Consider the following 27,064-nt stretch of genomic DNA (forward strand, 5'->3'; position numbering starts at 1 on the left):
CCATCCTGGGCCTCCTGCAGTTCCAAAATGATGCCACCCGAAGGTTGCAGGAACAGCAACTCATATTCCGCTTGGGAACCCTGCAGCCCAGTGGTTTCAATGTGGATGTCACCAGCTTCAAAATCTCCCCCCCCCACCGACTACATCTCAAAACCAGCCCAGCTCGTCCCCACCTCCCTAACCTGTTCTTTGTCTCACCTGTCGTCTCCTCCCACCTCAAGCCGCACCTCCATTTCCTACCTACTAACCTCATCCCGCCCCCTTCACCTGTCCGTCCTCCCCAGACTGCCCTATCCCCTCCCCATCTCCCCACTCATACTCTCCTCTTCACCTATCTTCTCCTCTATCCATCTTCTGTCCGCCTCCCCCCTCTCCCTATTTGTTTCAGAATCCTCTCCTTTTCCCCCATTTCTGATGAAGGGTGTTGGCCCGAAACGTCAGCTTTTGTGCTCCTATGATGCTGCTTGGCCTGCTGTGTTCATCCACCCCCACAGTTTGTCTTCACAAAACCATGTTGTCTATCCCTAATCAAATTATTCCTTTCGAGATCATTATAAATCCTATCTCTTATAATCCTTTCCAACACTTTACCCACAGCCGAAATAAGGCTCACCTATCTATAGTTACCAGGGTTGTCTCTACTCCCTTTCTTGAACAAGGGGACATCATTTGCTATCCTCCAGTCTTCTGGCACTATTCTTGTAGACAGTGATGACATAAAGATCAAAGCCAAAGGCTCTGCAATCTCCTCCCTAGCTTCGCAGAGAATCCTAGGATAGATCCCATCCAGCCCAGGGGACTTATCTATTTTCACATTTTGCAGAATTGCTAACACCTCCTCCTTATGAACCTCAATCCTGTCTTGTCTAATAGCCTGTATCTCAGTATTGTCCTCAGTAACATTGTCTTTTTTCTGTGTGAATACTGATTAAAAATATTCATTTAGTGCCTCTCTTATCTCTTTGGACTCCACACACAACTTCCCACTACTGTCCTTGACTGGCCCTAATCTTACTCTAGTCATTCTTTTATTCCTGACGTGCCTATAGAAAGCTTTGGGCTTTTCCTTGATCCTACCTGCCAAAGACTTCTCATGCCCCTCCTGGCTCTTCTTAGCTCTCACTTTAGGTCCTTCCTGGCTAACTTGTAACTCTCAAGCGCCCTGACTGAACCTTCACGCCTCATCTTTACATAAGTCTCCCTCTTCCTCTTGACAAGAGATTCAACTTCTTTAGTAAACCACGGTTCCCTCGCTTCACCACTTCCTCCCTGTCTGACAGGTACATACTTATCAAGGACACGCAGTAGCTGTTCCTTGAACAAACTCCACATTTCATTTGTGCCTAGCCCCTGCAGTTTTCTTCCCCATCCTAAGCATCCAAAATCTTGCCTAATCACCTCATAATTGCCTTTCCCCCAGCTATAACTCTTACCGTGCAGTATATGCCTATCCCTTTCCATCACTAAAGTAAACATAACCGAACTGTGGTCACTATCACCAAAGTGCTCACCTACCTCCAAATCTAACACCTGGCCTGGTTCATTACCCAGTACTAAATCCAATGTGGCCTTGCCTCTTGTTGGCCTAGCTACATACTGCGTCAGGAAACCCTCCTGCACACATTGGACAAAAATTGACCCATCTAAACTATACGACCTATAGTGTTTCCAATCAATATTTGGAAAGTTAAAGCCTCCATAACAACTACGTTGTTACTTTCGATCCTATCCAGAATCATCTTTTGCTATCCTTTCCTCTGCATCTCTGGAACTTTTCGGAGGCCTATAGAAATCTCCCAACAGGGCGACCTCTCCTTTCCTGTTCGGAGTTCAATCATTCTGTTAATGTTATGATGCTGGGAAAAGTAAAAGGATCTCAAAAGATAACATCACCACAAACGTCCTGATTAGTTTGTAAATGTACAGACTCTAAGTAATCCTCAAAGAGAGGAAGTTTTCAGAATGTAGCTTTTGCTATCAGCTCTATCTAATAACAAACTAGAAAAGACAATGTTGCGGATATTTAAATTGTGTAGTGTATATTGATCAGCTTTTTTCATTTACTGGACACATGTATCAATCATTCCATAATTTCCAAATGTTCCATTCAAGGAATTTGTCCTACTTGACTGTCGAGATACAGCTACAACTTTGACGCAGACTGAATTTAGGGCTGAGCAGTGATGGGTTTAATGGAGTGGATAAGAAAGACTTAAGGTTGTGACAAAGTGGAAATTCAGGTGTGAAGAAACCAAAAGAATAAAGAGTTCTGTTGTATGAGCTGCAGTGACAACTTGTGGTGAGGGGCTTTTCTGCCACCGTCTCCTTTCACGACTGAAACTCAAACTATTTGGTTTACATTTGTTAAAAAAGACACCAGCGAGTCTTAATGAGGAGAAGCTCCTGTCTTAAACAAGATAGAATTTAGTTTGTGATAGTAAACAGATACAAATTACATTAGTAAATCAGACTGTTAGTAAGAATAACTGGAGATACGTGGCTATAGGCTTGAGTCTACTTCCTCATTCAACAAGGTCATTGCTGGTTACTCACATTTCCAACATCACCTAATAACCATTCCACACCTTGCTTATCAAGAATTTATGGGAGTCTTCATGGCACAGTGGAAGCTATCCCCGAGCAGAGAGACCTGGGTTCTAGTCCCACTTTCCCCGGATTTGGATAATATTCCTGAACAAGTTCATTAGAAAAATAGGTTAAATAAAAAAAACAAGAATTTACGGAGGCCCTCTTTTTGTACAGCAGTAGTGTCCCTACCCCTGAATGAAGAGGCCTGGGTTCAACTTACACTAGTTGCAGAGGTGTGTAATAATATTTCTGAACAGGTTGATTAGAAAAATAGGTTAAATTCAAAAAAGCAAGAACTTATCCAGCTTGAAAATATTCAAATAGGCCTCCTTTTGAGGAAGTAACTTCCAAAGAACACGACACTCTGAGAGGAAAAGTATCTCATTCGCTGTCGTAATAGGTGACCTCTTACTTTTAGTGATAGGTTCTGTCATAACAGGAAATATCCTATCCAACAGGATACTGTCAAGACCCTTTATGGATCTTCTTGTTTCGATCAAGTCACATTTTCCCATTTTCACTCCAGAGGAAACAAGACTAGCCTGTCAAACCTTTCCTCATAAGACAACACGCCCATTTCAGGTATGGTCTAGGAAACCTTCTCTGAACTGCTTCCAACACATTTATATCCCAACTTAAATAAAGTGACTATAATAATCCAGATGTGATCTTGACCACTGCCCTGTATAATTGAAACATAACCTCCTTCCTATCATATTCAATTTAAATCAGCACAAACAATAAAATTTGTACTGGCTTTCCTAAGACATCCGGATCTCTCTGAACCTCAGAACTCTGCAATCTTTCACCATCTCGATAATATGTTTCTTTTTTCCTCTTCCTGCCAAAATGGGCAATTTCACATGTTCTAATTTTTTAAAAAAATCATTAACTGGATGAGGCTATCACTGGCTAGGCAGCATTTATTGCCCATCCCTAATTGCTCAGGGACCAGTTAAAAGTCAACCATATTGCTGTGGGTCTGGAGGCACATGTAGGCCAGACCAGGTAAGGATAACAGTTTCCTTCCTTAAAGGACATTAGTGAACCAGATGGATTTTACAGACAATTGGCAATGGATTCATGGGCATGATTATCATGGGCATCTTAATTCGAGATATTTTTATCAAATTCAAATTCCACCATCTGCTGTGATGGGATTCAAACCCAGGTCCTCACAATGTTATCTGGATCACTGGATTAACAGTCCAGCAATAATACCTCTAGGCCATCACCTCTACAAGTCTCACATTATACACTAATTGCCAGATCTACTTGTATCTTTTTGCTGCCTCATAATGTCCCTTCCACAATGCAACAATGCTGTGGCTTTAAGATATTATTTTGTCCTGTTCTTTTTTCGAAAGAAGTTGTAAAACAGAGGTGTCAAGAAATCTACCAAAATCACTACAATAAACAGCTTGCGAGGCTCCGGGGTTTTCTGAAAAGTTGGAACAATAGAAGCAGCTTGGCTGGATGTGGCTAGCTCTCACAGAACAAGATTTCTAGTTTTTAGTTTTCTGGCTTTGAAATTCAGTAGTTGCTGTTGTGGGCTTGAAGAAGCGGAAGCTATCTTTCCCTCTCTCGATTACAGCTAAAAGCTGAGGGTTCTCTTCCAAGGCTGCTAGATTGTATGTGAGACAAGATCTCTTTATCTGAATTTGCCTTTTTGCCAAGTGGTGTGTTTATCGGATGTTAGTGTATTGGAACAGTGAACTAGCATTGGTTACCGTACCTATTATTTAGTTACGTTTTCCAATAGAATTAAGCTATTCTAAATTCCTCATTCCTCGGTTGTCTTTTAGCCACAGTGTTTAAAGAAATTTTGCTTAATAACAAGTGCTTTGACCAGTCACATTGCATCTGAAACTTGGCCCTTCATATTTTCCTTTAAAATAAGAAAAGGTCAGGGTCTAGGCTTTCTTCTTAAAATATTTTGAGGGGGTCTGGTCTGGTTCCTAACAATAATTTCATAGTAGAGTTCCAGATTTCCACCACTATGCACTTGGTTGGTATCCTCCAACATCATCTCTAAATGGTCTAATTTGAATTTTAACATTAGGTCCCCTGGTTCTCCATGTGCAGCCAGTCATCATTATTTCCTCTTTGGGGCCTCTGCAGAAGTTACATTTTACTTCCATAAAGTAACATCAAAATAGAACCTCATTATATCTTTACAGTCACTCAAGTATAAAATAAAACGAGGCAGGCAGAAAAACATCAGAAGTATGCATATTTGTAGGCAGTGCAGAAGAACATTTTAAAAATCTTTTCTGTGCATTGGAAAGATATGTGGCTAACTGAGTGTCTTGTAACTGACTTTTTTTTAGCATGAATGAGTCATCTGAAACAGTGTCAAAAATTGCAGCAGACACAAGTGATCTTGCAGGCATACACTCATTATTGGAAGCTATCCTGGTTGAGTTACACAGAGCCAATGACCTGAATCAGAAAAGTAGCTACTTACTGACCAAACCGCAGAGTGCAAAGTAAGCATCAACATGAAGGAGAAATCCAGAGAATTGCTATTATTTACTCCTTACCTATTTGCATAAATAATGCATAATCTGAATTCAAGTTTGAGTTGGGGAACACTAGGTGATGTTAATATATGCTGTATTCAAGCTGGAGGAATATTGTTTAAAAATACAAAAGCACTCTCCCGAAGGTAGAATAATAAGGATATACAATGTATTAGACTTGTAGCAATATTGTAATTAACTCATATCTTCTTATCTCTGGGTAGCCAACATCACTATCACTGGCCTCATGGATATCCAACTGACTCCAGTACTTTCCTCCATAGATATCTGATTACACACATGCCCTACTTCCCGATATTCCACGCTAAGCTCAAAATGGCCTCATTCCCAAAAGACTCTGTACCCCCTCCCCTCACTGCTGAATTTCCAACCCAAGCCCCAACAACAACACTCTGACCATGGACAACCATACACTTTCACACTGAATCTTAACCCACCCTAGCCTCTCACTCTGGTGACTCTCATCCATGCCAAACCAGCAACTCTACAAACCTACACATCTGTTAAACTACCCACCTCGCATCTTACCTAATGTAGCATTCTGTCAACTCACTTATTCACCCATTCACCCGTTTGCTAACATTTGCACTAGACCTTTAAGTTTATCACAAGGCTTAAAAAGGGGCTGTGGATTGATGCAGAACACAGATACAATGATGTCCATAATTTAACCAATGGTTGAACAGATGAAGTTGTGGTTCCATTGTTAGGACCAGTCTGTGGGCGCCCTCCAGTACAGCCCAGACTGTGTGTGCCACATCATCTTAGCATGCTGTGCTGTGTACAAATGGAATAGGGAACCAGGTGATGTGTTAGATTCTGAGGAACTGGGGGAGCAGAAGCAATATAGTGATGACGAGGAAACGCTCTTTGTGTGTGACAGAGTTCAGCTTCATCAGGTACTACAAGTTATTCTTTGTATGTTTCTATGATTTGATTGGCATCTACTTCCAGTAGCAGAGAGCTGAGTGCAGAAGACTATCATGGATTGTAGACTGATCATTGGTCTTCATACCAGCATTGTAGCAACTGACTGGATTAAATAAAAAAAACTGGCTTTCTTCAGGCTTTGGATTTTTTTTACTTCAGAGCAAATGGAGTTCCTTCTCCTCTGATGTCCAATGGTTTCAGCCAAAACATTCATACCTCCCAGCTGCTCAGCAACCTGAGAACCAATTACATAGTTGTCAGCAGGCAGAAATCTTTTATCATCATTAATTGATTACTGGTCCACAGACCAATCAGTTACTTATTGTCAGCCCAATCTCCATTTGTACACAGCCCATGACTCTAACTTATCTGTAAACTAGGTTTCCGTTACTGTTGGAACAACCAGTTGTGTAAACAGTACATACAATGAGTGACAGGTTGCTTGCTTTCAGAAATCTCTCGACAATCCTTGGTTTTTAAAACAGTTCCAATTTCAGGCCACAATGAAAAAATACAGAAAAATGAAAAAAGAAATGATACAATCTTTCCATCATTTGTAGACGAACTGTGTGCCCTAGTGGTTAAACCATGACAAGGGTCAGAGAATTGGGTATTATGTGTGAGGGAGTATGAGCATGCTGGCTATGTGCCATGAGCAGTGTGTCTTTGTAGTTGCTGTGCCATATGCTGCTAGTGAGGGGCAACACAAGGCTGCTAACACTTGTCCAGGTTAACAGGTCAAAGATGAGACGATGCAAGGGTTGTCAGCCTTTCCTCAGGTATCTGCTGAGTGGTGATGTGTTCTCTGAATGCATGAATGTGTTTGCTAAGATGTGGCAAGTAATCTCACTGGGCCTCATAGAATTCCTCTGAAAATGTGATGTAATGCTCATTCAACCAAAGTAAATGTGAAACTCAGCCCAATGCAAGTGACTTTTAACTGCTTTCAAAAATGAGCTAACTTGCCACTAAACTATTATAAGCACCTTCTCAGGATACTTGAAGATTGACAATAAATGACAATCTCTTCCATGATTGAATAAAAGCATCAAACAGCTCTGAAGGCAAATGACTGATGAATATTTAATATTGTTGCAAAAGTTAAAATGCTGCAGACATTGGAAATCGGAAATAAGAACAAAATCTACTGGAAATGCTCAGGCAACCTTAGTGGAGAGAAAATATTTCCAGTTTGTGAACTTCCTTCAGCACTTGAATAAAAACGTTCAGGTTATTCTGAGATCATTCAACAGAAAGAATTCTTTATTTTAAAAAAAGGTGAAATCTGCTTTTAATTGACCTTCTGAACTGTAGTTGCACCTTTGTTAAGCCACCTTTATCCCACCTGCTACATGTATAAGCAAAGTTGCAGGATTGTGCGCCCAACATTGACAGAAGGAAACATTCCCTCATTTTGCAATTTAACGTAGATGTCAACATAAATATAAGGATCAGTGAAAAGTGGACTAAAGGGAAGTGACAGTAAGGTGGTATATTTGTTTCTGTGCTATTGAAGTAGAGACCTAGCTGGTTTTGCTGACATCTGTCTTTTTTTTAATTTCTGTGGCAGTGTTATGGAATGCTGCTTCAGTGCAGAGACTGTGCAGCAGGTTTTGAAAAAGTCAACATCATCTATAGCAGAAGAAATTCATCGCATGGAAGACAGTACATACAAAGAAGTGAAGAGCTGGAGACAGAAAGTTGAGGTGACTATTAAACTTAGACAAATAGAAGCTGGAGTGTGACATTTTGTAGTGAGATGAGGTCCATACCCATTGGGGCATTAACAAGTTTTGTTGAACACAAACTATTTACAAGGAATGGAAACAGAGGACTTTACAGAGTCAAGCTCGAGTTTCATATGAACTGACATCATTATGAAACAGCCTGAGCTTGGAAGATATTTTTATAGTGAGGGTATAATTAACCCTTGAATCCACATCTCCCTCAATGTTATTTTACAGTGTTGTTAAGGTTCTGAAGGGATTAATGTTCATGTTATAGTGGATCCACCAATTCTACTGATGACACATTGCAGAAAATCACCAAAGATCTTTATAGTTCATTGACCAAGCCCACAACACTACCATCTAAAAGGACAAGAGCAGCAGATACTTTGGAATGCCATCACCTGCACATTCCAAACCACTCACCAGCCTGACTTGGAACTGTATCACTGTCCCTTCACCACCACTGGGTCAAAATCCTGGCATTCCCTCCCTAAGGGCATTGTGGGATCCAGCTGCAGCACATGGACTGCAGCGGTTCAAGAAAGCAGCTCCGCACCATCTTCTCAAAAGCAACTAGGGACAGGCAATAACTACTGGCACAGCCAGAAATACACATCGTGGAAAGAGGAACAAAGGGATGTAGTGGGATAGCAACTTCTCTGAAGGCAAGAACATTTCTAGAACTCCATCTGAAGATAGAAGTCTATAATCAGCAGTAAGAAGGTAGATTTCTGGGCCAAGATCTATAAGATAGTCTGCACAGCACAGTGATTTGCGAGTTGGGTAGCAAATTGAATTACTTCTCTGAGTATTTCTGAGCCTTTTTCCAGGAGGTCATCCTCATTCTGCAGGTGATCACCATCTTTCATAAGAGCTTGCTTCTGCATCATGTCATCCTGCACACTTAAACAAGTTTTGTGTTTGCTTCTTTTTGAAATTCAAGATCATTGCTCATTAATTGTAGCAGAGAGTTTTCCTCAGTTAACCTTTATTTGTGATGTTGGAGCTCTGAACATTTCTGTGAAAAAGAATCCTTTATTCTCATCAACACAACTCCTTGTGTTTTTTCGGAAATCTGTTAGCATTCCTGCTTCAGTTCCTGAGGCATAAATGTTTTATGTGACCGCTAATAGCTGAAACTTTAGGACAACAGTCTCTTTGATGTAGTTAGACCGCTCCAATTTTTGTTCAACTTTGACCTGTTCAAGCTCTTTTCGATGTTCCATTTTAATCTGCATCAAGACATTCTCTGTTTCTTTTGCGGAAATAACCCGTGGGTGCTTCCATAGCATGCTGATGGGGCTCAGTTGTGGACATAAGCTGGAAGTTTTGAAGAATAAGAACCTCAGCAGGTTCAGTATTCACTTCTGGTTAAAGTTCTTCTTGAGAAAATGGCCTTTTGAGTCTTGGGGCATATACACTTTGTGAGGTTGTTCTCTGTACTTAATCTACAATAATGACAGGTCATCTGACATAAGTTGAGATTCCTGGAACTTTGCCGAGGCTCTGGTCATCTGACATAAGTTGAGATTCCTGGAACTTTGCCGAGGCTCTGGTCATCTGTATGGAGTTTTGAGGGATAGCTGGACAGCAACTGGGACTTTGGAATGTCAGTGCCTTTCTGTGCGCCGCTCTAGTCTTTCTCACTATTAGGATGTATTTCATCTACTTGTGGTAGTTTATACTGTTGTTGTTTTTGTTGTGCATTTCTAGTGGGGACAGTGGAACAAACAGACAATTTAATCTCTTGGTCACACTCTTCGACAAAAGGGTGATTGTCCTCCAAGGAGACAGCAGAGCGGTTAAACCAGCCCAGCTCGGCGAGCAGGTCAACAGTCTCAGCCATAATCCGAGCTACAAATCTTTGCAAAAACCTTTCATGATGAACAATAGGGCCTTAAGGAGCGTAGTGGAGCAGAGGAGTTCAGGTGCAACGTTCTCTGAAAGTGGAGTCACAGATAGACAGGGCAGTGAAGAAGGCTTTTGGTAAACTGACCTTCGTCAGTCAGGGCATTAAATATAGAAGGTGGGAAGTTATGTTGCAGTTGTACAGGACATTGGTGATGTTGCACTTGGAGCGCTGTGTCCAGTTTTGGTCACCTTGCTATAAGAAGGATGTAATTAAACTGGAAAGAGTGCAGAAGAAATTTACAAGGATGTTGTCAGGACTCTAGGGACTGAGTTATAGGGAGATGCTGGGCAAGCTAGGATCTTTTTCTTTGGAGCGCAGGACACGAAGGGGAATCTTATACAAGTGTATAAGATAATGAGGGGCATGGATATGGTGAATGTACTCAATTATTTTTACCAGGGTTGGGGAATCAAGGACTAGAAGGTGTCATTTCAAGGTCAGAGGGGAAAGAATAAATGGAAACCTGAGGGGCAACTTTTTTTACACAGAGGGTAGTACACATATGGAATGAGCTGCCAGCAGAAGTTGTGGAGGTGGGTACATTAACAGCATTTAAAAGTTATTTAATGAATACATGGATAGGAAAGGTTTAGAAGGATGTGAGCCAAGTGTAAGGAAATGGGGTTAGTGTGGATGGACATTTTGATCAGCATGGACCAGTTTGGGCCAAAGGACCTGTGTCTGTGCTGTAGGATCCCATGACTCTATGAACTGAGGGATTCAAATCCAAGAGTATGGGCAGTTCTTGCTTTCACTAACTTACCAGCATGACCAGCAGGTTCATTCTATGCCGTTTGACTTGAAAGAGTGTAACCAACCTGAAATGTTGACTCTGCTTCTCTCAGATACTGACAGACCTGCTGAGTTTCACCACCATTTTCTGTGTTTAATTCAATCCTGTCCCACTCTGATGAATGCAAGAAAAAGAGAACATAGCTAGGAAAGAGAAAAAAGAAACTTTCACAAGCTCATTTATTTGCAAAAGCCATTTTTTTTAAAAACCAGCAACTAGGTTGCCCTTCATTCATGTATTTAAAGAAAGCATAAAGATATTCAGAGTAGGTCACTGTGTCTCAAAACAACTTGACTTGTATCAAGTTCCCTGTATAGAAACACGGCCAATATTTAATCCATTGAATCTGGACTTGTTTTACAATAGATAGTTGATCTACTCCAACAACCCACCACTGAAACGGTGAATCAACTCCATTATTTACATCAATAAAAGTCGGATAACAGATTTTTGTAACTTTCACCTGTAGGACCTGCGACACCAGCTGCACCAGGAACACTTCCGATGCTGCACCATGGAATCTGAAATCCGCCTTCTCAGAGACGAAATAATGCGACTGCAGAAGCATCTGTTCTATCAGCAGTCAACCGAAAGGTACGTCCCTTGGCCCAGAACCGCTGCCCCTTGCAGCAGTCAGTTTCCTTCCTTACAGATTCGGTTACACCCAGGGATGAAAGTCAAATTCCAAACACTGGCGTGGCTCAGACTGGTCAAACTTTGATTCTTCTGGTCTCTGTGGTTTAATAGCTAACCATGAGGCAGATTGACCTGATGAACAGTAGTGTGAGGGAAGGGGTGCCGAAGCGGGTTTAGCATCACATTTTCTCAGAATAGCTGGTCTGGATGAAGCTTAAAACATGTCCTCATCTTTGATTCATTGTACATGCTCCAGTTCATGATAATCGCATTAATTATATTATTCATTGAACATGGAACAGTTCAGAGCAGACCCTTCAGCCCACCATGTCTGTGCCAACTGTATTTACCCCTTTACTTTTTTAAGGGCATCTTTCATTGAGTGCGTAGCATCTGTGACTCTGGTCCTTCAATAAAGCTTTCAAGGGATGAGGATGTCAGTTAGTTTGCCGAGCTGGTAGGTTGGTTTGCAGACCTTTTGTCACCAGCTAACATCATCAGTGCCGCTGCGAGGAAGCTTTGTTGTTCTGTCCCGCTAGTTATTTATATGGTCTGGTCTGACGTGGTGGTTGGCCTCATTTCTGGTTCTGCTTGGTTGGCATATGGGGCCTATTATCACATGTATGTTAATGGAGTTCCGGGTTGAGTACCAGGCCTCTAGGAAATCCCATGTGCATCTTTGGTTGGCTTGTTCTAGGATGGTTACATTATCCCAGTCAAATTGGTAGCCTTCTTTGTCTGGGTGTATGGAAATGAATGATGGTTGGTCATATCTCTTGGTAACTAGTTAGTGCTCGTGTACCCTGATGGCTAGTTTTCTCCCTGTCTCTCCGATGCAGAGTTTGTGGCTACCAAGTGACAAACTATCATTCGTTACCGCACACCCCAACAAAGAAGGCCACCAGTTCGACTGGGACAACGTAACCATCCTAGAACAAGCCAACCAGAGATATGCACAGGATTTCCTAGAGGCCTGGTACTCAACCCAGAAGTCCATCAACAAACATGTGAAAACAGACCCCACATACCGACCGTTACGGAGCAGAACTGGAAATAAAGACATCAAACCGGACCCACATCAATAACAAGCAGGGCAGAACAACAGTGCTTCATCAGGGATGCACTGATGATGTTATCTAGTCTGGTGACAAACCTCTGCGAACCAAACAACCAGCTCGGTGAACAAAACTTTAACCATAAAGGGATGTTACGACACACCCATGGAGCAGATGTGACATGAACTAGGTTTCTGGTTCAGAATTAGCGATACTGCCATTGCACCACAAGAGCCCTTGGTTGTCACTCTAGTTGTGTTACTTAATGTTACAAGTACCAACCTCTGCTTGGTATATACTGTCTAATTGCTGACGGCTTAAGCCACCTAAAGTATACAAACCAAATTCACCCCCTTGATTTGGTATCATAAATATAGGAACCCACAGGATACATAGAAGCAATAACATTAAAATGCGATCTTAAAAAAAGCATATAACAAATCTAGGAATAATAATGCAGAGGAATAAAAGTATGTAGAAAAACATCAAAGTAAAAAGCTAGAAGAATCCAATTGGGTATGAAGAAAGACTCACTGGGAAATAAAAGAAAAAAAGCATCAATAGAAACTTGAAGCAAGCAGAAGAGTTAAAGTCAGTGTCAATTGATGTCGACTGTTCACATTTATGAGAGGAATTTGAAAAGGACTGCTGGAGGAGGGTTATTATTAAATTGGAAAGGGTGCAGAAAAGATTTACAAGGATGTTACAGGAACTGAAGGGTTTGAGTTATAAGGAGGGCCTGGATAAACTGGGACCTTTTTCCACTGGTGGGTACGAGGTTAAGGGGTCATCTTATTAGAGGTTTACAAAATCATGATGGGCATGGAATAAGGTGGATAGCCAAGGTCTTTGCCCTGTGGTAGGGAAGTTCAAAACTAAAGGCAATAATTTTAAGTTGAGAGGGGCAAGATTTGAAAGGAATCTGAGGGGTAACTTTTTCAAACAGACAGTGTTTCACATGTGGAATGAACTGTCAGAAGAAGTGGTAGATGCAGGCACAGTTACAATATTTTAAAGACATTTGGACCGGTACGTGAATAGGAAAAGTTTAGAGGGATATGGGCCAAATGCAAGCAAGTGGGATTAGTTTAGACTGGGAGACCTGGTTGGCATGGACGTGTCAAACTGAACGGTCTGTTTCTCTGCTGTATGACAATTTAACGCTGGCTTTATGCTGCTCTTTTCTGTACTAGTGGCATGGAAATTTTTATATTCACCCAAGAGGGTTGTAGTTCACAGCGTTTTCTTCCTGAAAGCTGGTACCTCTGACAAGGTAGTAGCCCCTTCGTGCTGCATTGGAGTGCAGACCTTTACTGTCACACTCAAATCCCAGAATGTAACTTTAATTAAGAACCAATTGACGCAAAAGGAGAAAGAGCTACTCACTGAGCCACAACCAAAATGGAAGTGGGAACAAGTGGATCACTGCTTGAGAAAGGTGCAGGTTAGGGTGGATTGTTCATGCTAAATTGTCCCATAGTGTCCAGGGATGCGCAGGCTAAGTGGGTTAGCCATGGGGAATGCAGGGTTACAGGGATAGAGTAGATAGGTAGGTCTGGGTTGGAATGCTCTTCGGAGGGTAGGTGCGGACTCGATGGGCCAAATGGCTTGCATCCACATTATAGGGAATTCTATGGTGAGTTCTATTCTGTAGATCAAGTAACCTACTTTAATGATTTAAAATTCTGTGGAGACAATATTGGACCATTTCTGGTTGCAGCAGCAGCGCGAGCGGGAGCAGAGATTTCTGGGAAGGGAGGGACTTTGTTTTTACATCCCTCAGCTATATAAGTGATCGTTGTGTAAAGCCAAGACCTTACCCTTGTAGGGCCTCCCACCCATCCACCTCCTCTAACCTTATGCACCAGGGACAAATCAAGGTAAGCTTCTCTTTTTTTGTTACTTTCTGTTTAGGGGATAAGCAGGGATGGCAGTGCAGATAGAGGAATGTTCCTCCTGCATGATGTATGAGGTGAGGGATGCCATTACTGTCCCATCCAAATACGTCTGCAGGAAGTGCACCCAACTCTTGCTCCTCCAAAACCGCGTTAGGGAACTGGAGCGGGAGCTGGATGAACTTCGGATCATTCGGGAGGCAGAGTCAGTGATAGACAAGAGTTACAGGGAAGTAGTTACTCCTAAGCATGAAGAAAGCTAGGTTACTGTTAGAAAGGGGAAAAGCAGTCAGTGCAGGGATCCCCTGTGGTCGTTCCCCTGAAAAACAAGTATACCATTTTGGATACTGTTGGGGGGGGGGTACTTACCTGGGGCATGCAGTAGGGTGCAGGTCTCTGGCACAGAGTCTATCCCTCTTGCACAGAAGGGAAGGGGGGATAGGAAGAGAGTGATAGTCATTGGGGACTCAATAGTTAGAGGGACTGATAGAAGGTTTGCCGGGAATGAAAGAGACTCACGGTTGGTGTGTTGCCTCCCAGGTGCCAGGGCCCGTGATGTCTCAGGCCGTGTCTTTGGGGTCCTGAAGGGACAGGGTGACCAGCCCCAAGTCATGGTCCACACAGGCACCAACGACATAGGTAGAAAGAGGGACAGGGATGTCAAGCATGATTTCAGGGAGCTAGGGTGGAAGCTGAGAGCTAGAACAAACAGAGTGGTCATCCCTGGTTTGTTACCCTGCCACGTGATAGCGAGGCAAAGAACAGGGAGAGATTTCAGCTGAACACGTGGCTGCAGGGATGGTGCAGGAGGGAGGGCTTCAGGTACATGGACAATTGGGGCCCATTCTGGGGAAGGTGGGACCTCTACAAACAGGACGGTCTCCACTTGAACCAGAGGGGCACTAATGTCCTGGGTGGGAAATTTGCAAGTGCTACACGGGTGGATTTAAACTAGCTCAGAAGGGGCTGGGAAACTGAAGTGCAGTCCTAGTACGCAGGAGGATGAGCGTAGGGAGGACATGGACAGGACCTCACTGTCACAGGAGAGTACTGGCAGACAGCAAGCTGGATTGAAGTGTGTCGACTTTAATGCCAGCAGTATCGGAATAAGGTAGGTGAGCTGGCAGCTTGGATAGGTACCTGGGACTTCGATGTCGTGACCATTTCGGAGACATGGATAGAGTAGGGTCAGGAATGGATGTTGCAGGTTCCAGGGTTTAGATCTTTCATTAAGGTCAGGGAAGGTGGTGAAAGAGGGGGAGGTGTGGCTTTGTTGGTCAAGGACAGTATAACGGTGGCTGAAAGAACTTTTGATGAGGACTTGTCTGCTGAGGTTGCTAAGGAAAGTTTATCGACTGAGTCAGTATGGGTGGAAGTTAGGAACAGCAAGGGAGCAGTCACCTCGTTGGGATATCTACAGACCCCCAAATAGCAGTAGGGAGATCGAAGAACTCATAGGCCGGCAGATTGTTGAAAAGTGCAAACGTAGCAGGGTTGTTGTTATGGGTGACTTCAACTTTCCCAATATTGATTGGAACCTCCTTAGTGCAGATGGAGCCATTTTTGTCAGGTGTGTTCAGGAGGGCTTCCTTACTCAGTATCTGGACAGGCCGATGAGGGGGGAGGCCATTTTGGATTTGGTGCTCGGCAATGAGCCAGGACAGGTATAAGATCTCAAGGTGGGAGAACACTTTGGCGACAGTGACCACAACAGCCTCACATTTACCATAGCCATGGAAAGGGAAAGGAACAGTTACCAGGGGAAGATATTTAACTGGGGTAAAGGAAACTATGACGCTATCAGACAGGAGTTGGGAAGTACAGATTGGGAGCAATTGTTCCATAGAAAGAATACCACAGAAATGTGGAGACTGTTTAAGGAGCAGTTGTTGCAAATGATGTATAAATTTGTTCCTCTGAGACAGGTAAGAAGGAGTAAGATTAAGGAGCCTTGGATGACGGGAACAGAGGTGCTTCTCGTCAAAAAGAAAAAAGCAGCTTACGTAAGGTGGAGGAAGCAAGGGTCTAGCACAGCTCTAGAGGATTGCTCGGAAGGAGCTCAAAAGTGGACTGAGGAGGTCCAGGAGGGGGCACTAGAAAGGCTTGGCAGGAAGGATTAGGGAGAACCCGAAGGCATTTTACTCATACGTGAGGAAGAAGAGAATGATCAGGGAGAAGGTAGGGCCGATCAGGGATAGCGTAGGGAACTTGTGCGTGGAGTCTGAGCAGATAGGGGAAGCCCTAAATGAGTTTTTTGCTTCAGTTTTCACTAAGGAAATGGACCTTGTTGTGAATGAGAACTTTGAGGAGCAGGAAAACAGGCTTGAACAGATCGAGACTGAGTCGATGTACTGGAAATTTTGGCAAACATTAAGATTGATAAGTCCCCAGCGCCAGACCAGATTTATCCTAGGTTGCTCCGGGAAGCGAGAAAGGAGGTTGCTAAGCCGCTGGCGAAGATCTTTGCTTCCTCATTCTCCACGGGAGTCGTACCGGAAGATTGGAGGGAGGCAAATGTTGTTCCTCTTTTCAAGAAAGGGAATAGGGAAATCCCTGGAAATTACAGACCAGTCAGTCTTATGTCCGTGGTCAGCAAGGTTTTGGAAAGAATTCTGAGGGATAGGATTTATGACTATTTGGAAAAGCATAGCGTAATTAAAGGGAGTCAGCATGGCTTTGTGAGGGGCAAGTCATGCCTTACAAATCTTATTGAGTTCTTTGAGGAAATCACGAGACAGGTTGATGAGGGTTGAGCAGTGGATGTGGTGTACATGGACTTCAGCAAGGCATTTGATAAGGTTCCCCTCGGCAGGCTCATTCGTAAAGTCAGGAGGTATGGGATACAGGGTGATTTGGCTGTCTGGATTCAGAATTCCTTGGCTGATAGGAGGCAGAGAGTGGGTGTAGATGGTAAGTATTCTGCCTGGAGGTCAGTGCTGAGTGGTGTCCCGCAGGGCTCTGTTCTTGGGCCTCTGCTCTTTGTAGTTTTTATAAATGACTTGGATGAGGAGGTTGAGGGGTGGGTTAGTATGTTTGCTGATGACACAAACGTTGGAGGTGCCATTGACAGTATCGAGGGCTACTGCAGGCTTCAGCGAGACATTGACAGAATGCAGAGCTGGGCTGAGAAATGGCAGATGGAGTTCAACCTGGATAAATGCGAAGTGATACATTTTGGAAGGTCAGACTTAAAAGCTGAATATAGGATTAAAGGCAGGATTCTCGGCAGTATGGAGGAACAGCGGGATCTTGGTGTTCAAGTGCATAGCTCCCTCAAAGTTGCCACCCAAGTGGATAAGGTTGTTAAGAAAGCATATGGTGTTTTGGCTTTCATTAACAGGGGGATCAGGTTTAAGAGCCGCAAGGTTATGCTGCAGCTCTGCAAAACCCTGGTGAGACCACACTTGGAATATTGTGTCCAGTTCTGGTTGCCCTATTATAGGAAAGATGTGGAGGCTTTGGAAAGGGTGCAAAGGAGGTTTACCAGGATGCTGCCTGACTGGAGGGCTTGTTTTACGAGGAGAGGTTGACTGAGCTCGGACTTTTCTCTCTGGAGAGAAGGAGGAAGAGAGGTGACCTGATCGAGGTGTACAAGGTAATGAGAGGCATGGATAGAGTCGATAGCCAGAGACTTTTCCCTAGGGCAGGATTGACGCCACGAGGGGTCATAGTTTTAAGGTGTTACGAGGAAGGTACAGAGGAGTCGTCAGAGGAAGATTCTTCACCCAGTGAGTTGTGAGCGCATGAAATACTGTGCCAGTGGAAGTCGTGGAAGCAGAGTCATTAGTGACATTTAAGCGACTGCTGGACATGCACATGGACAGCAGTGAATTGTAGGGAATGTAGGTTAGGTTATTTTGTTTTTGGATTAGGATTATTCCACGGCACAACAACGTGGGCCAAAGGGCCTAGACCGTGCTGTACTTTTCTATGTTCTATGTTCTATGGACGTTGATAAGGAAACAGAACAATCAAATTGTAGTTACTGACCCCATATGCAGTGAGCCTAATATTCAGTTCCGTTGTCACCCATAGAGTTTTATTGGGGAACATTCCAAGTTTCCTTGCCAGGAAGTCATCCAGACTGACAGGCTTGGCTTCCAGCCAGGTGCCAAGTTTTCTGGAGCAAGCTTCCACAGCAGATAAGTCTAATTGTTGACCACAGAAGTAGGGAAGGAATTTGATTGCAAACCCCAAGAGTTTTTACATGGGCAAAACAGTTATTTAGGAGGAGCTGAAGAGGGACAGAAGAAAGGCATTCTACCTTGCCCACCAGAAGTGCTGTAAAGGCTTTTCACTTCTCTCCAAATGTCTACTTGCCTCCCTTCATGCTACATACTTGCCTACCATGTCTCCTTCGGTCTGGGAAACCTAGTAGGCCACAGTTAAACCTTAACATAGTTTAACTCAGAAGCTGACAATTTCATTCAAATATTATAATTGCCAGCCCAGTGTCTAGGAGTAGTCTAGCTGCAGGTCTCTTGACCGATATCTAATCACCTTGGAAAGGTGGTGGATTGCGATCTACTTACAGACTCAGAAATGTTAACATCTGATTCGATCCTTTATTTACGTCAAAGATGTGGCACTTGGCAATCTGTGGTGTTACTGTTAAGTGGAGAGAAGGCAGGAAGGTGGGGGAGTTGAATGGCAGATTTGGGAGGAATGGGAGCTATGTTTAGTTACAATGCCCCTGCCCTTTTGCAGATGTTGAATGGTGCCTGCACTTTATAAAGTGAGTAGGCCCGATGAACAATTACCGCAGCGTTTTCTGACCTTTTACTCAAGTCATAATGATAAGTGTGTTGGCGGTTTAATGCCAAGATATTCATCAGAGCACAGATGGATTTCTCCCTGCTAAATGCCATGAATGTTGAAAAATAGTTTGCAGCCAACTGGAAAAGGCAAATTACAGCTTTCCATAGGCCCGGGTTAATTGACTTCCACACCATTAAGGAGTACGGTTCAAAAGGGAAGGTACAAGGAAGTTGGTAAGAGGATGAGACACATTTGGCTGAATCCTGTTTCTTTTTGGCAAAGCCCAAGATGTGCCATGTAATTTGGAGGGCAGATTGCCACAAAGCCTGATGTTTCACTTCTCACTGTGCTTTTCGCCTCATGACCTTCCTACTCCCCCCCCTGGTGCCTCTCACATCCAATTTTCACCCCATTATATTGATCACCATTCCCACGACAGCCCGCCACTCAGAGGATGTCTGCTGGAACACTGGCATCCTTTGTGACTGGGCCATCTTTCGAAATCTACTGTGTATCTGGATGAGCACTGGCATCCTGAAGCTGCCCAGCATTTTGAAGAAAAGGGTTGGAACATGTCGTAGAAAGGGAAGATGGCTCTGTGGTTCTCAGACAGGGTCTTGGATCTGCTGGACGAGTTAGCCCTGAGGAAAAGGTTCTTCTCAGAGAACAGGCACTTCCAGATCCTGCCAGCCATGTCAGTGCTGTCTCTTGGGTATGGAGGACTGGCCTGCAGTCCCTTCAAAAGGTCAATGACCGGAGTAAGTTACACAGCATTTTCTCTGTGAACTCACACTCACTCTATCCCCTCTACACACCCAGTTCCTACCAAGGCTCATGCTCTGCCACTCTCACCATCACATGCTCCACACTGACTCTCATTCCGCAGCCCTCTCAGCCCCCTATACCAATAAACCTACATGCCCTCAGAACAGCGTCCTCAGTCCTCCAGTACACCTCACCACCTTTAATCTGCAAGCGTCCCCATGCCAAGTTTTCTCACTGATTACCGCTTTGCTCATTACACAAGAAGACAGCCCGGAGAAAGCAGAGAGCCCTTGCAGGTGGAGGAATGTCCATGTCCTCACCTGCTATGAGGAGAGAATCCCGGCCCTGACAGGACAAGACTGTCGTTCTACCTGTGAAGATGCAGAAAAATCCACGTCCCACCAACCCAGTGAGCACCGCTCTTCATTCAAGTGTAGTTCTCACAGTAACCCCACCGTCAGTCTCAATCAATGCACACCACTGGCTGCAATGCCTTTTCTCTCCCTTGTGTCTTGCGGGATCCACTAGATCTCTGCAGAGAAATGCTAGGTTTCACCTGCAGCCTAATCCCTGATCTGCAAGGATGAGAGTTTGGAAGCAGAGGGAGCATTGACAAGGCTGCCTCCTGATCCCCGAACAGCCCAGGTGCTGACAGCCAGGCCATGGAGAGTGAGGGTACACAATGCGGTGGCAGGGCTCACTGTGGCAGCTCCACAACCAGCTGAGGGAGAAACGCTTTTCAGGCCATTAGCTTTCAGAGGACTACCAGAGACTAGGCACGTGCTCAGCATCAGGCAGGACAGGAGCCCATGGTGTGGGGAACACCCAAAGATAAATCGTTACAGAGGGAATGCAGCAGGAATAACTCTGCCTGGAATAAAACTGTTCAGGAACAAAGACAAGCTGTCACCAAGAGCTTGAAATCAATTAATCGTGTCTTGAAAAAGACGGAGTTGAGCAAAACCGCCATGACCCCTGGTTGGAAAGCTTTATTACCACAAAGGACAAGGATTGCCCCGCAGAAGAATTTAAGGAGCTTACTAGAGGAAAGCTGTGTCTTCAAACAGATCGTTAAGGCTAAATGTTACAAGGAACAGAGAAGCTACTTCTGATAGAAGGCAAGCTGTGGACTTACAGTACTTTGGATGAAAGGCCTTTAAAGAGTCATCAATAATCACCTGAAGGACAAAAATCTGTATCAGAATCAAACACCAGAATAATTCAGCAGCTGAACTTTGAAGAATAACACTGTGTTCAGATTGAACCCTGGAAACTTTCAGAGACACACACTGTTAGTTGGAATCAAAACTAAATTGCACCATTAATCGGGCAATATTCAAAGTGGGTTGTGAGGCTTAACTTGCTGACTTGAGGCATCTTCTTTTGGCTGTTGCAGGCAATAAAGTTTAATTGTTTCGGCACCTGATTGTTTGTGGGATTTTGTAATAAGGAGCTGAATTAAAGGCAACTTGCGATGACCTACCCACAACAATGGCGTCCACGATCAGGGACTTCATGCACATGCACACAAAGGGTCAGCAGGGGCAAGCGGGTAACTGAGATGCAGCAGCCCTCGTTGACCAGAAGGTGCAGCAGTGCGACAAATCCTGCAGCCATCTGGGCTGCCTTCGTCGGCGTTGTGGTGGCTGAGGTGAAGAGCCAGGCAGAGGGGCACACACCTGCATTTCATTGCTTCATGTATTCTGGGTGGAGGGCAGCGAACCTTGACTCCACTTTCCTCATAAAGAGACAGGTGTGCCAGGGGTGGGGAAGTGGGGGAGGGTGCCTACCTGGAGGACGAGCTACACACAGGCCCCTCGGCACTTATCAAACAGAACAGCACAGAGGTGGCCAGGTCCTCCAGCTCTACCCTGCCTGTCCCACTCTGACCATTAGGAAATTCAAGCTGAGAAGGCTTCATTTATTTGCTGCCAAGGAGACTTTTGATGTGTCTGCTCCATCCAGTCCATGGGGGCAACCCACCAATCATCCAGAATCAACAAACCACATCAAAGCAGGATCCCCACCATTTCCCCAGGGAATGTATGAAGACACAGTGGGATGGCACAAAAGATAAAAGCCTATTGAGGTCTCTTTGGTGCTATGGGTTAAAAAAGTTTGCACGTCATTATCAGTTTTAATGGAAATGTTCGAGGTTGCATGTGGTTGTGAGACTCTCTGTGTAAGCACTGAATGTGTTTTTACACCATCTGGCACCACTCCATGGCCACAGACAAGATCCAGTGAATGAGGTCTGGACTGAAAGCCGACTGTACCACTCGAAAGCAGGGAGAGCAATGTATAAGCATGACATTGGATCACGGACATACTTTTGTCCCTCCTTGTTAAAAATCCATAATGTTTGGTTCCTTTTGTGCACAAAGGTGTGCCTGTCAAGGAGTTGTCCAGCAGTGGCTGGGTCGAGGAAGTTCAACACACAGATAGTGTCAATGCTATTGGATGGCCAGGGAGTTGCAGCTAGCCTGCTGTGAGATGTACGTTGCAAAAGCCGGGGATCTGTGTTCTTTCTTTTTAAAAATCCTATGATCAGGGTTCACTGTAGCCCCATCCATCACAGGTTGAATGAATTATCCCATTGACATTAACTGCGGTCACAGATATTTTCTTTCCCAGTGCAAACATTTGAGTTCGAGAGCACTTGGAGTTGAGCGCTGCTCTGGCTGTTCCCTTCTATAGTGTAAGCCCTCAAACATCTACATCCACTTCCTTTAACCCCACAGGTCCCCAAGTCCTTGCCCAAACTGTCCATATGCATCTACACCCATCTACCTTTCCCAGCCAGCACTCCCATAGGAGGTGATGTCATCTGCCCCCACCCCACTCCACAACCTCTCCTTTGAAGCTAGGGTATGATGACCTCACCACCCACCACCCCCCCAAGTCTCGTTTGCCCCGAGGTTTCTATGATACTGTCCTTGTAAATCCTGCCGCTCACAACTGTGCTGTGCCTTCGCCCAGAACATGCAGACACCCAAGTCCCGAAGACCAAGCTGCAGACGCTGACTCCCATGCCAAGAGCCAAATTTGAATCCCTAGCCCCAACCTCCTCATTCCCATTTATTTTCTACAACCTCCTCGACTGACAAAACTGGACAGCCTCAGACAAGGCAAGCCTAGACCCCCGACTGGTGCATATGGACCTCTCTGATCATGTTAGCCCTAATTCCAAGACTTGCCACCATGGAGTCAAAGCAAAAAATGGACCGTGACCCAGTCCTGGACAGCTGAGACACAGATGCCGTGACCAATAAGACCATGTACAGTGATCAGAGTCTGTCGTTACTGTGCTGGGAGCCCCTGACTGATGGATGCCTCCATGGGCTTCAGTGAGGATTATTGTTCTTCGCTCCCCAAAGACTTTGAGACACAGCTGCCTACTCACTGCTCAGGGAGCAGAATTGAGCTTGCCATAGCACGTCATTTCATAAGATGTGTGTGCGCCCCCCCCCCCCCCCCCGCCCCCCCACCTTGACTGAGAAATGCTGGGACCAATGCAGGTAACCTTTTGTGAGTGAGCTAATTAACACAGTAAGATAAGACAGGGTTGCAATGAGTATTTAGGTAGGTGTTAAGGAAGCTCACGTTGTGAGAGTGTGCACACAGACCTGAGATGCAGTCTGGTCTCGTCGGTGACCCCCCACACTGCCCACAAAGTGCCTACATTGTGCCCACATTGCCACTGTTAAGTGCCACTTGTTGGTGCACACTTTCAGAGTAGACTGCCAGCCGTGAGTTGGAAATACCACGGCAGTCATGGTGGGTTGCCAAATGCCGGGTGCCAGGTCTGTGGAGGAGGGGTTCTCGTGGCTGGTGCCCAAGGATCATGCCCTGGGACTGCAGTGCGTTGTGGCCGTGGCAAGGCATTTAATGAGGGTCAATCCTGACAATTGGCATCTTGCTGCTGCCTAGGGAGAATCTCGCCACATCGCTTGTGAAAATGATAAAAGACGAACAGGACATAGAGATGGGCCTCGCTGAACTTCTCTTCCACACATCACCCTACAGCCCACATTACTCAGGCCCCTCTCAAATTCTGCCGGTTACCCAAATCTTGGCATAATACATAATAATCCGTACTTTAAGATGACAGGCTCTTAAAAAAAGAACTCCGGAAACGTCCGCTTTTGTGCTCCTAAGATGTTGCTTGGCGTGCTGTGTTCATCCAGCTCCACACTTTGTTATCTCGGATTCTCCAACATCAGCAGTTCCCATTATCTCTGCTCACATTTGTGTACTATGTTTCAAGCTCTCAAATTGTCTCAAAATGGTTTGTCACCAATTAAATCTATTTGTGCTGTGATACAGGAAAGGTCACAGCCAAACTGCAAGTTTGCAAGTTTTCTTAAAATATATTTTCTCGTGCAATGTTGGTATCAGATGTAAGGCCAGGATTTCTTGCCAATCTCAAGTTTGAAGTGAATGGTTTGCTAGGGGTATTTCAGAGGACAATATAGAGTCAACCACATTGTTCCTTCTTGATAGTGTGTTAGTGAACCAGATGGGCTTTTAAAATGGTTAATGATGGCTTCATGACATCATGACAGAGAACAGCTTTTAATTCCACCAGCTGATTAGACCACTTTTGGAATATTGTGTGCAATTCTGTCTTCCCCGCTATAGGAAGGATGGTGTGAAACTTGAAAGGTTTCAGAAAAGATTTACAAGGATGTTGCCAGGGTTGGAGGGTTTGAGGTATAGGGAGAGGCTGAATAGACTGAGGCTATTCTCCCTAGAATGTTGGAGGCTGACGGATGACCTTATAGAAGCTTATAAAACCATGACGAGCATGGATAAGGTAAATAGACAATGTCTTTTTCCCCAGTTGGGGGTGTCCAAAGCTAGAGGGCATAGGTTCAAGCTGAGAGGGAAAAGATTTAAAAGGGACCTGAGGGGCAACGTTTTTCATGCAGAGGGTGGTGCGTGTATGGAATGAGCTATCAGAGGAAGTGGTGGAGGCTGATACAATTACAACATTTAAGAGGCATCGGGATGGGTATATAATGGGAAAGCTTTACAGGGATTGGGCCAAATGCTGGCAAATGGGATTGGATTGGGAGTACTTAAACCCTTTACCCTAAAACATAAGCTTGGGTCTCTCAATTCCAGTGAAATTACCATTGCCCCTGTCTTACCTAAAAAGAAGTACGCTAATGACTAGATAAATTTTTTAATGGGATGTTGGATAAAGGAGATCAACACTGTACGGTTTACTTGGGAGAAATCTTTGAAATAACGTTTTGAGATCTTTTACTTACACCAGATAGAGATTCAGTTAATTGAATCATCCAAGCAACAACACCAGAGCTTGTCCAGTATTTCTTTATCTTTAATTCATTCTTGGAATATGGTCGGCGCTCGCTGGGCCGGCTTCTATTGCCCATTCCTAATTGCCCTTGAGAAGTTGGTGGTGTGGTGCACATTAGGGATAGAGCTACAGATTTTGGCCCAGTGACGGTAAAGGAATGGTGATATATTTCCAATTCAGCTTGGTGAATGGCCTGGAGTAGAACTTGTGTGTCGTGGTGTCGTCATGTATCTGCTGCCCTTGTCCTTCCAGATGATAGCAATCCTGAAGTGCCAGCCTAGTGTTCCAGTCTCTGGAGTGAGATTTGGACATGGCTGTTCCAACAGATGGACTCTTGCATTACCAACTCAGCTGTGACTGATGTCTATATCCCGGATTTTCTGCTAATTGGGAGCCAGAGATTTCAATACACCTAGTCACATGTTTACTTTCAATATGGATGGGGGGATAAAAGAGGCCCTTTTAAGTAAGGGTTTTTTTTTCAATCATGAACATTCAAGTCCATGGAAGTATCCATACACTTTCTCTGCTGCTAATATTCCACCATTAAATGGAGGAAGTTAAATTTAGGAGCCAAAGACACAGCCACCATTCTGTCTCACTGTTCATCTGAAAAGCACCAAGGAAATAAATTTGTGAGTTGAGGCAGGGGCATAGTGTACCAAGTTTTGGCTATAATTCAGTGAGAGTGCTGCACAAGGGAGAGATTATAGGATAACAGAACTAGGACAAGAAAAGAAAGCTTAGGGTGTAAACAATACTAAAACGGATGGACGTTGGGTATAGGGATATGGTAACAGGAATAGGCCATTCAAATATTACAGCCTGTTTCCCTTTTTAGTTAAATCCTGGATGAGTTGTCCATCAGCTCCATTTACCCAGCTATTCCTCAATATACAACAAATATGTATTATCTCAGTTGTGAAGTTGATTTTCCTCAACAGATTTTTGACAGAGAGATTTTCATACTTCAAATGCGAGAGGTCGTGCCTCCTGATATCAACCACTGACTGACCTAATTTTAAGATTTTGTTGCTTTTTCTGCTCCTGTCACTTTTCCAGCACCAGGGTGCTTAATTTCTCCTCAGTTACTTTATCAAATCTTCAAATGGGTCATCCCTTAATCTTCTGTACTCAAGAGATAACTTGTCCTCATAATTTTTTGGCCTGGTATCAATATGGTCCATGGAAGAAAGTATACAGACAGTTCCACAATAAAGTTTCTCCCTGAAAATAAAAAAACGGCAATTGTATTAAAGTACTCTGTCGTTTTATTCGATTCGGTTACTGGTATCCGTGAATTTCATCTGTCTCTTTCTCCTTTTCTCAACAAGTTCGAAAAAATCTGACACTGAGGACATCTTTCGAAAGATTTGTGATATATGTGACCGCGTCCAAGATCTCAGCCAGGGAACCAGCCTCTCGTTACAAGACAAGAAGAGTAGCTTCACTGTGCCCTCAGTGCACCGACCTGGACGTTCCGAAGAGCTGACTGGTGAATTCTCCGGTGATAAATAGGTCTAACTGCAAACAAACAACAGCAAGAGAATTTGAGATCTCTGGTGCTTCCCCTGCAGATTGGAACCCTGACGTGTACTGACCTCCAGTAGCGAGCAATGCATCAAGGGCACTCTGAATGTTAATGACTGAGTTCTGTTGATTGTTTGCAATAAACCTTCGCTTAGATACCTGGTGCAGCTCAAATATTTTCTAACTTTTTTTTTACATTGGCCAAATACTACCAATAGAATGGAGGGTAAGGAACCAGATTTGGAATAAAAGACAGAACACAAATAAATTCAGTGAAAATGAAAGGACAAAGAACGCAACATGAAACAGCACAGTATAACAGGACTCAATCCAGAAAATACAGCAGGGCACACTATGGGTAATAGGAGACAATCACATAAATCATGGCATGACTTAATACAAAGAATATGCAAAAGCTGGGGAAAAGAATACAGAGAGAGAGTGCTGACAGCACTATGGAGGCACAGCAGGACACAATTGAAATCATATGGCAGGGCTCATATAAAAATGATCTGGATGTGAGCTTAGCAAGTGAATTTTGTATGTTTGGAGATGACAACAAAATTGGAGGTGGAGTGGACAGCAAAGAAGGTTACCTCAGA

General features: G+C 44.1%; 1 protein-coding gene across 1 annotated transcript in view; it reads left to right on the forward strand.

Annotated features, from left to right (window-relative positions):
- LOC125459170 (uncharacterized) overlaps window positions 1-26,548 on the forward strand; it is an 83,022-nt gene extending 56,474 nt beyond the window's left edge. Inside the window, exons 9-11 of the mRNA XM_048545206.2 lie at window positions 7,633-7,768; window positions 10,967-11,091; window positions 26,267-26,548. Of these exons, the coding sequence (XP_048401163.2) occupies window positions 7,633-7,768; window positions 10,967-11,091; window positions 26,267-26,450 (445 nt within the window). The 3' untranslated portion in view covers window positions 26,451-26,548. The remainder of the gene's footprint in view (window positions 1-7,632; window positions 7,769-10,966; window positions 11,092-26,266) is intronic.
- The last annotated feature ends 516 nt before the right edge of the window (window positions 26,549-27,064 follow it).

Source organism: Stegostoma tigrinum, chromosome 17, assembly GCF_030684315.1.
Source record: "Stegostoma tigrinum isolate sSteTig4 chromosome 17, sSteTig4.hap1, whole genome shotgun sequence".
In the NCBI taxonomy this organism is placed as follows: domain Eukaryota; kingdom Metazoa; phylum Chordata; class Chondrichthyes; order Orectolobiformes; family Stegostomatidae; genus Stegostoma; species Stegostoma tigrinum.